Below are 10,507 nucleotides of genomic sequence, written 5' to 3' on the forward strand. Positions count from 1 at the left end.
ATCACTGATGAAGAAATTGAACAGCGCAGGGCCCAAGGACCGAGCCCTGGGGGACTCTGCTGCCCACTTCCCCCCAGGTCGAATATGACCCATCCACCACCACCCTCTGAGTGCGACCTTTGAGCCAATCTGCAATCCATCTGACGGTGTAGGCATCAATGCCACAGTCGCCTAGTTTTTTAATGAGGATGGGGCGGGAGATGGTGTCAAAGGCCTTGCTGAAGTCTAGAAAGACTATGTCCACGGCAACACCTGCATCCATTGCCTTTGTGACCGGATCAAGAGTAAATTGGATGCTTATCTTGCTGGGATCCTATGACCCCAGCTGACTTCCTGCCCTTTGGGCAGGGGGCTGGACTCGATGATCTCCCGAGGTCCCTTCCAGCCCTAATGTCTATGAAATCTATGGATCATAAAAGGCAATCAAGGTTGGTCTGATATGACCTGCCCCTAATGAAACCGTGCTGGTTGCCCTTGAGCATCATCCCTGAAGCCGGCCCGTCACAGTTGTGCTCGTTGAAGATCTTCTCAAAGAGTTTCCCTAGGATTGAGGTAAGACTGACAGTCTATAGTTGCCTTGGTCCTCTCTCTTCCCTTTTTTGAAGATGGGGACCACGTTAGCTATCTTCCAATCATCTGGCACCTGACCCGAGCACCACGAGCGCTCGTAAAGCCGTGCCAAGGGCCCTGCAATAACCCCAGCTAGCTCCCTCAACACTGGGGGGTGGAGAGCATCTAGACCCACTGACTTGAACATGTCCAGCCTCTCCAGAAGCTCTCTGACCCAGTCCTCCCCAACCTGAGGTCCGGAGGCGTTCCCCTCAAGTCCATCTGGCATCACAGCGGGGAAGTCCCTGTTCCTGCACAAGAAAACAGAGGTGAAGAATTGGTTGAAGATTCCGCTTTCTCTTCTGGCGCAACCACCAGATCACCCAGCATACTTTGCAGGGGCCCCACATTACCCGGTGCCTTCTTCATCCTTCCTATATATTTGAAAAAGGACTTTTTATTATCCTTGATCTTGGAAGCTAGTTCTAGCTCTATGTCCGCCTTTGTTTTCCTGACAGCCCCCTACAGTCCCGAGCAGAGGAGGTATACTCCTCTTTGGAGATAGCACTCCCCTACCACTGGGTGTACGCCGCCTTTTTGGTAAGCAGGCATTCCCGGATGCCCTTGGTGAGCCGGGGGGCTTTTGGGCACTCTTGCCCCCCTTGCTTCTTGTTGGGATGGACTCCCCTTGGGCCCTGAGTATCATTTCCTTAAGGAACGACCACTCATCCTGGACACTGAGTTCTCCTGCCCTCAAGGACCCCAGCACCTCACCTACTAGTCTCCTCAACTTGTTGAAGTCGGCCCTCCTAAAGTCTAGGGCTACCATCTTGCTGCAGGCCCTCGACACCCTGCGCTGGATGGTAAATTCCAGCAAGCGATGATTGCTATCGCCCAGGTGGTCAAGAACCTGGAGGCCCCTGACCAGGTCATCGCCTGTGGCCAGGACCAGGTCCAAAAGGGCGTTTCCTCTGGTGGGACCATGCACCTCCTGAATTATGTGGAGGTCCTGTATCTCAGGCAGGAATCTCCTGGAACGGTCTGTCCTGGCTGTTCCTCCCAGCAGATGTCCGGGTAATTAAAATCACCCATGACAACTACATTCCTTGCCTTAAGTGCCTCTGCAAGCTGGCCCGAAAATTCCCGGTCCAGCTCCTCCCTTTGCTTGGGGGGTCTGTAAAGACCCCCACTGTCAAATCGCTCTCCCCATGGCCCCCTTGAATCTTGACGCAGAGCACTTCAGCCTGCCCTTCCTGTGACCCCATTCTCCTGGCAATTTGAAATGCATCACTGATTGCCAGGTAGACTGGCAGGGTCCTTAGCCTCCTCCCATTCAGGTTGGCATTGCTTAGAACAATAGGGAGCTTAAGCCCCCCACCCAGGTATGCAATGTCTATCACGTAGGCAGAGGGAGCAGGTTTCCCCGCTTCCTCAGGAATGTATCCAGCTCAGGTTATAACTCAGGATTACATGAAGAGATGGGGCAGAGGAGTCTGCCCTCTGCAGTGACAATGGTAACCAAATTGTCAGGTAGCAGAGTTTGGGAAGAGACAGAGATTGTATTCTGCCACATGGCATCGAGAGGTTGGGTGCTGGTGAGGAAACTCCTGCATAACTTCAGACGTTTGTGCACTGCAGGATGGTTATACAGCATATGTCTTACATCTTCAGTTTTTCTATATTGTTCTATCCTGCTGGAGACTGCTCTCCTCATGTCAGGCAGAGAGAGGCCAGCCAGAAGGTTCACACTGCTTAGCTGGGTAGGCTTTAGACATCCTGTGATACATCAGTAGCTATCGTTCAGAAGGGGGTCAAGGTGCTTAGCATGCATGGATCTCTCCCATACAAGACATGCATACTCAGCAGAGGAGAAGCTGAGAGTCAGAGCAGTGGTTTGGATTTGTGGATGCTAGGTCCCCATTTTGAGTTGGTGAGCTTATACAAAGTGTTGTTTCAAGTGCTCACCTTTGCTTTTGTCTTCATGATATGCTCGTTGTATGAGAGAGTTTGATTGAGGGTGACTCCAAGGTAAACTGGATTTGGATGCTAGGAGAGTGTGGTCCCAGACCATGTAATGTTGAGTTGGTGGCTGACCTCATGGCTTTTCAGATGGAAGACACATATTTGTGTTTTAGCTGGGTTGGCGTGTAACTGGTTATCAGTGTAGTCTGAGGTTAGGCCAATTAGTGCCTCACTTAGGGATTCTTTGACATGGTCAAAGCCAGTGTTTTGGGTAGTTATACACAGGTCATTTGCATAGATAAAACATTTTGTTTCCAAATTGATTGGTTGGTCAATCACATAGATGTTATGTAACAGTGGTACAGGTATCCTTTCTTGGGGGAGGCCATTAATCTGTCACCTCCATCTGCTTTGCTACCCACCCAGTTTGACAAAACAAGTCTGTTTTTGTGCCGGGTTCATGTCAGCTTGGTAAGGTGTAGATCTTTTGTCATTTCCAGGGTCTTCAGCCTTTTCCATATCATCTGTCACTAGGTTGCCTCCCTCATTCAGCAAGGGACCCACACTTTCCCATATGTTCCCCTTGTTGATGTATCCTTGTAGAAACCCTTCTTGTTACCCTTCATGTTCTTTGCTGCTAGCTGCAACTCCAGTTGTGCTTTGGCCTTCATGATTTCATCCCTGCATGCCTGAGCAATACTTTTATACTCTTCCCCAGTTATTTGTCTAAGTTTTCTAAGTTTCCACTTCTTACAAGCTTCCTTTTTGTGTTTTAGTTCACTGAACAGTTCCCTACTAAGCCAAGTTGGTCTTATGCCATTCTTGCTAGTCATCCTGTGCATCAGGAGGATCCTTTCCTGTACCCTCAGTAAGACTTCTTTAAAGTATAGCCAGCTCTTCTGAACTCCTCTCCCCTTCAGACTGGTTTCCCAGGTAATCCTTCCAATCAGTTCCTTGAGGGAGTCAAATTCAGCTTTTCTGAAGTTCAGGTTCCATAATCTGCTGCTCTTCATCCTTTCATTCTTCAGGATCCTGAACTCAATCATCTCATGGTCACAGGTGCCCAAGTTGCCATCCACTACACTACATTCCCCACCCATTCTTCCCTGTTTGGGAACAGCAGGTCAAGAAGAGCACGGCCCCTAGTTGGTCTCACCAACATTTGCACCAGCAACTTGTCTCTAACACTCTCCAAAAACTTCCTGAATTGCCTGAACACTGCTGTGTTGTCTTCCCAGTGGATGTCAGGTGATTGAAGTCCCTCATGAGAACCAGGGCCTGTGACTGGGAGGCATTCGCTAATTGTTTGAAGAAAGCGTCATCCGCCACTTCCTCCTGGTCTGGTGGTCTATAGCAGGCCTCCATGACATAACCCTTGTGCTCTCCCCTCTGACCCTAAGTCATAGACTTTCAACAGGTCTGTCTCCAGTTTCATACTGGATCTCTGAGCAATCATACAACTCTTTTACATAGAGTGAGAGGTGAAGGCAGGTGTCAGTGCTCATGGTGGAAGTTACTATGAGGTCCTTACAGAACTCATGAGATTGCCCAGATTGCTATCAATTTCTCACTATCCTCCCTGACCTGGTAATGGAGCAGCATCTCTGGCAAATGCTGGAGGCCTGAACGTTTCTGAAATCAGAACCTAGAATCATACAGAACCCATATGGTCAATGATCTCCTAATATTGGTGGAGGAGGATTAGGCCTCTGAGCTGATCCATTTGCAGCTGTTAGGGCTTTCCAGGGTGGGGTCCAGAACACTTTTTTGGGAAGTCAGCCTTCCCTGGCTTGAGGGAATGGAGCTCATGGCATTTATTCCCCTCAGGAAGAGACATGAGGATAATTTCCTGAGAAAGCTGCATGTGGGGTGATAAAGTAGTTCAACTTGTCATGCCTTCCTCTTCAAAGGCTGTGTGAAGTGGCTGGGGCATAAGTAGATGGGCATGGGAGCTCTGCAACTCTGTCCTACACAAAGTAGCTGGCATGGTGAATGGAAGCCCTTGTTTCCAAGGGGAATTGGGAGTTGTTGGAGATCAGTTTGAGAAAGAGGGAAATAAAGTTCCTAGTTTGGAGAGAGACAGATGGACAGACTGGAAAAGTTTCTTTCAGACTCAGAAAGACTGAGTGTGTATAATTGATATGCACCACACAAGTTCCCTTCTTGGACCATGTTGTGTTCATATGGATTAAGATATTTTGGTCCTTTCTTTTTGCTTTGACAACCCAGAGTGGACTGGATGGCCTAGGGGTCCCTTTCTGTCTGAATTCCTGGGAAGTAGCGGTGCCCAAGACTGCTTGTTTCCATGCATGTCTTGCAGATAAGGAAGACAGGCTCTTTCCTTTGCAACATGGGATCTTGGTGGTTAGAAACATAAGAACGTAAGAAGTGCCAGACTGGGTCATACCAATAATCCTTCTAGCCCAGTATTGTGTTCCCAATAATGGCAAAAATGGATGCTTTAGGGGAGAGAACACTGTACTGAATGTCTCTAGAGTGATCTATCCCCTATTCAATACCCACTCTAGCATCTATTATTATTGGTTTAGAGATGCCAGAGAAAATATCTCCAATCATTGTTCCATATTTTCATCAATGGTCTGAAAAATGGGATGTTCGTGGTTTGTCAGCAAGTTCGTGGCTGACACCCAGCTGGGTGAGGAAATATAGACACTGGAGGTTAGGGATAGGATTCAGAGAGACCTTGAAAAATTGGAGGATTGGACCAAAAGAAATCTAATGAAGTTCAATAAGGATAAATGAAAAATCCTGCACTTAGGATGGAAGAATCCCATGCATGGACAGTTTGGGGGCTGCGTGATTATGCAGAAGCTCTGCATAAAAAGGACCTGGGGGTGACAGTGGACAATAGCTGAATAGGAGCCAGCAGTGTACCCTTGTTGCCAAAAAGGCAAACGGCATCCTCGGCTGCATTAGTAGGAGCGGTACCAGCAGATCGAGGGGGCAGTGATTCTTCCCCTTGATTCAGCACTGGGGAGGTCACATCTGGAGTCCTGTGTCCAGTTTTGGGCTGCTCACTACAGAAAGTATGTGGACACATGGGAGAGAGTCCAGCAGAGAGCAACAAAAATGGTTTGGGGGCTGGGAGATGACTCATGAGGAGATGCTGAGGGCTTATTTAGTCTGGGGAAAAAAAAAGACTGACCTGGGTGCGGGGACGTGGGGAGGAACAGGGTTATTACCAGGTTTAACTCTCTGAAGGAGGGTTACAAAGGGGATGGAGTTAGACTTTTCTCAGCAGTGACAGATGACAGAACAAAGAGCAATTGTCCCCAGATGCAGCAGGGGATGTTTAGGTTACATATTAGGAACATTTTCTCATGAGGAGGGTAGGAAAGCACTGGAACAGGTTATCTAGAGAGGTTGTGAAATCCTTATCCTTGGAGGTATTTAAGATGGGGTTGGACAAAACCTTGCCTGGGATGATTTAGTTAGGAATGGTCCTGCTTTGAGCAGGGCTTTGCACTAGATGACCTCCCGATGCCCCTTCCAACCCTAATTTTCTATCATAATATAATTTTGTTTAAGAGTCATTAATCAATCTATCACCCATGAATTTATCCAGCCCCTTTTGAACCTTGCCTTTTCTCTCTTTCTCCACCATCTCTGGTGGCAATGAGCTCCACAAGTAACTATGCATTGTGTAAAGAAGTATTTTCTCTGTTAGCATGAAACATATTATCTACTAAATGCAACAGGTGCACCATATAAATAGCATTCTGGGACTTGGTTACCAACAGGTCCCTCTTTACTTGGTACACATACTTCCTAGGTTTACAGAGCTCTATCTTATCTCTGCTCAGCCCTATCTTTTACAAACTGAAGAGTTCCTATGCTTTTAGTCACTTGGCTTGGTGATATCTTTCTGCAGGTCATCTGCATCACCTTGGGACTTGACGACTCAGAATCATTTGGTATCATCTGCAAATTTGATTTCACTGTGCACACCCAGAAACATTTTAGGCACTTGAAACAAAATCTCTTTGGTGGAAAGTCCTGGATTTTTTAATTTTCCCACTAGGCTAATTTCTGTAACATAGAAAGGCAGCAATTTAGCACCCACTTGAGCATATATGGACATCCTGTTGTGTTTCTGGTTCAGCGTGAACTCTAAATTTAAACGGCAATTTAAAAAAAGGAATAAAAAACCATTACTCTGAGCTTTTTAATATTCCCTCACAAATCTCTGAACCCTTAAATGTCTAATGCAGGCCCTGGGAATTGCAATATGATAATTGCTTATATGAGAGGAAATACACAAAGACAAGTGGTATAAATAAAACGTTTGTTTCCAGAGATGTTTAATACATGGAGGAGTTTCAGAAAATATTGGAGGTGTGCTGGTTCTTCACAATATTGCCATCAGAGTATGAAGAACTGGCTTTCTAGTTCCTGGCTTGGTTGGTTTCTTTCCTTGTGTGCAAATTTTATCATTTTTTCTCCTGTCCCAGGGGGGTCTCTGAACTAGCCTTTCCCCTGATAAATATTTTCAGGAAGCTTTCCCAGATCTGCTTGGTCTTTACCCCAAAAGTGACAGGGTTGAGAATGGCTGGCAGGAGCAGATAGACATTGGCTATAAGGACCTGAATGTGTGGTGTGACTCTGTAATTCCCAAAGCAGGGTGTAATAATGGAAAAAATTGCTGGTGTGTAGGTGGTGATCATGGTACACACGTGGGCTGTGCAGGTGCCAAAGGCCTTGCTGCGTGCTTCATTGGAGGAGAGGCCTAGCACAGCCCTGAGGATCATGATGTAGGAGAAGCAGATGCAGAGAATGTCTAAGCCCCCGATCACCAGGGAGACAATAAGGTTGTAGAAAGTGTCTGTCCTGATACTGGCACAGGCCAGCTTCACCAAAGACATGTGGTCACAGTAGGTGTGAGGGATGACATTAGTGCGGCAGTATGGCAGTCGCCTGGCCAAGAAGACAATAGGCATGACCGCCATCACCCCCCTGAGAAAGTTGACCACCCCTGCTGTGGTGATAACAGAATTGGTCAAGATAGTGGCATACCTCAGGGGGTAACAGATGGCCACGTATCTGTCCAAGGCCATGAGCATGAGCACACCAGACTCCATTGCTGTGAATGTGTAGATGAAGAACATCTGGGTCAGGCAGGCATTGAAGCCAACCTCTTTGAGTTTGAACCAGAAGATGCATATTGCCTGGGGCACCATGCATGTGCCCATTGCAATGTCATTGAGGGTAAGCATGCAGAGGAAGTAGTACACGGGCCTGTGCAGAGCCGCCTCGATCCAGATGAGGTAAAGGAGGCCACAGTTCCCCACCATGGCAAAGAGGTACACGGAGCAGAATGGGATAGCAATCCATAGGTGAGCTTCCTCCAGGCCTGGGATGCCACTCAGGATGATGGTGGAAGGCATCATTTCAGTGAGATTGGCTACTTCCATGATGGTGGCTGAGGATGGTGGTCCTCCTCACAGCAGGTCTTGCTTCCTGGGAAGGAAGAGAATATGGGACATAAAGCAGTGACAGAGGCAGTAATGAACTTTGAAAATATCCTTAGCATCACAAGGCAGATACCCCAAGATATGAGAGGCAATGCATTTTCTGTGCATATTAGCATATTTGTGGGAGTAATCACCAACACATCAGGAAGCCAGCTCTAGTGAAGGGGGTGGGGGGACATAGTTTCCATTATAACCCCAGGGGTCCAGTCCCTGAGATATTTCCATAACACTCCTTTTGCCCAGGATTTAACTCATGAACCTTTGCCCACAGGAGATTTTGTCTGGAAAAGCTTATGCAAAATTTGTTTTTGGGGACATGTGTCACAGAGATAGCACTCATGAGCAGGTGATTTCTTTAATCAATAATGACTCATTTTCCAAAAGAAGTGGAAAGTTCCAGTACAAAAAGGCAACTGATGGCCTGGACCTGCAGGTGATACAAAAGACTGGCCCAATTCTGCTTCCCTCTGTGTTCCTGAATGGTAATCACACACTGTAAGGAGCAGGAAATAGGAGTCTGGCCTAGTGTTTAAGTCCCTGGGAGAACGCAGGTGTCAAATCAGAATCCAAGCCAGGGTTCAGGTGTCAGGGACCAAGATCCCACATGCAGAAGCAGAGTCCAAATACTAGGCAGGGCAAGGGGCAGAAATAAGAGACCAAGATACCATCCCCAAGGGAAATTCCCAAAATAGAGTCCAGGACCAGTCAGGCAGGGTTGGAAACCAGGTAGCCAGGGATCATAGGATCAGAGAGGCTTAGCCCAAGAGACCCACAGTAGACCTGTTGATTGGTCTTCAGCCTGCTGCCACGGGTGCACTAAATGGGGATGCTGTCACTTAGGAGACCCAGACAGTGGCCAGGAGGTTCATTAGCTAGGGTACAGCTGCCAGTCAGAGCCTCCAGACAGGTGTGGACAGCTAGGTAATTAGCCCAGGCGGGTCTGCTTATTATGGCCTCAGACAAATCTTCTAATGGCCAATATGGTATTTATGCCAACTTCATTTTGCACTTGCTTAGCCCTGCTAACTCTGAGCTTCCCTTCATAGCACTCCAAATACCAGCATCAGGGTGGACAGCACTTGTACCACATGTATTAATGGAAGCACCTACATGTATTAATGGAAGCACCTACATGTTTGGCTAGAATAGCTACTACTCACAGAGATGTTCTCTCTGTCCCATGTTAGTTGGGTGCAGCAAGGTCAGCTGATGCAACCCAAGAATTGGATTTTTAGGAACAGGTCAGATGGCATGTGGTTGGTTTTAACATGGGTGATCCTGCCATGAGCAGAGGGGTGGACTTGGTGACCTTCTGGGGGTCCTTCCAGCCCTAGTCTTCTTTGCTTGTAGGTTATTATGATCTTCCTCTGAGGTGCATGCCATCTGAAATCTGACCTACAGACCCACTTCATCAGGCCTTCCTTCACCTGCCTTATCTGCCCTGTGGCTGTTTTGGGGAGGCTATCCGTGACTTAGTGGAAGAAGGGGGTGGCCCACCAGCATCCCTGGTATAATCCACTAACCTTTCCTCTCCATTTGCAATATCACTTATCTAATTTTCTCTAATTCTCAACATCTCTCATCCCAACAAAGTCACCACTTCATCTCCCTTCCTTTCCTTGGCTTCTCAAACCAGAGATTTCTGGAAGCTTGGTCCCTACTTATGTATAAGACAATATACATACGGAAACAAACATACCACTACCTACTGCATAAAGTGCATATAATCATCTTTAGCATCTAACCTGATTTCAACACTGAGGAATAGAAATAGAAAAAGATGAAGTCTTCCCATGAGACGTGCACTCACCAAAGCCCAGAGTGATCTGTGTTGCTTGTTCATAGTTGATCATGCAACTGGTGTAGAGCTCCCACTACTTGTAAATGTGAGGAGCAGTCTTAAGGTCTCTGTGTAAGCTCCCTTTGGGTTCCCCCATTTGCACAGTCACAAGTGTTTGTGCCTGTTGTTGTCCCCCATGAGACTTGATCCTGGAGAGCAAAGAAACTAGTGAGGAGAGAAATTTGTGGATAAGGAAAACACAGAAGTGTTTAACCCCTGGTTGAGTGTACAGAAGTGTACTTTACTTCTATAGACACCTAATAACCCGTGTCACTGAATTCCTCCACTAGCCATGAGATAATCCTTATCTCCACAGAATGGCTATGGAAACCAGGAGCTCAGAGTATAGGACAGGGACTGGGAAAGTAAGAGGTAGCTGAAAGGTAGGACTGTTAAATGCAATATTTCTCCAACTTCTGACCCTTTAGCTCAGCACCTTTTCTTATCTCATCCACTGATCTGTCTTTAAGTCACTGAACTTTCCTACTGGAATCCTGCAGCTTCCTTAAAATGGGGATGAAGAACACCCTCCCGCTCTCTCCTTTACAGAAGGGAAGGAGATGAATCCATTGCGGCCTGACAGATCTGTGTTAGACAATGAGGACATGGGTAGTGTGTGACAGCCCTAATGTCTATGGGCTGCCCGAGTCTGGCAGGTGTCAGA

General features: G+C 47.2%; 1 protein-coding gene across 1 annotated transcript; it reads right to left on the bottom strand.

Moving 5' to 3' along the window:
- Nucleotides 1-6,962: 6,962 nt before the first annotated feature.
- On the bottom strand, nucleotides 6,963-7,943 carry LOC149875597 (olfactory receptor 52N4-like). The gene has a single exon (XM_090057339.1). It carries the CDS (start codon nucleotides 7,941-7,943, stop codon nucleotides 6,963-6,965), a length of 981 nt encoding a protein of 326 aa, XP_089913465.1.
- Between the last annotated feature and the right edge of the window lie 2,564 nt (nucleotides 7,944-10,507).

The sequence above is a fragment of the Crocodylus siamensis genome, chromosome 1, assembly GCF_052110815.1.
Source record: "Crocodylus siamensis isolate JL-2025a chromosome 1, ASM5211081v1, whole genome shotgun sequence".
In the NCBI taxonomy this organism is placed as follows: domain Eukaryota; kingdom Metazoa; phylum Chordata; order Crocodylia; family Crocodylidae; genus Crocodylus; species Crocodylus siamensis.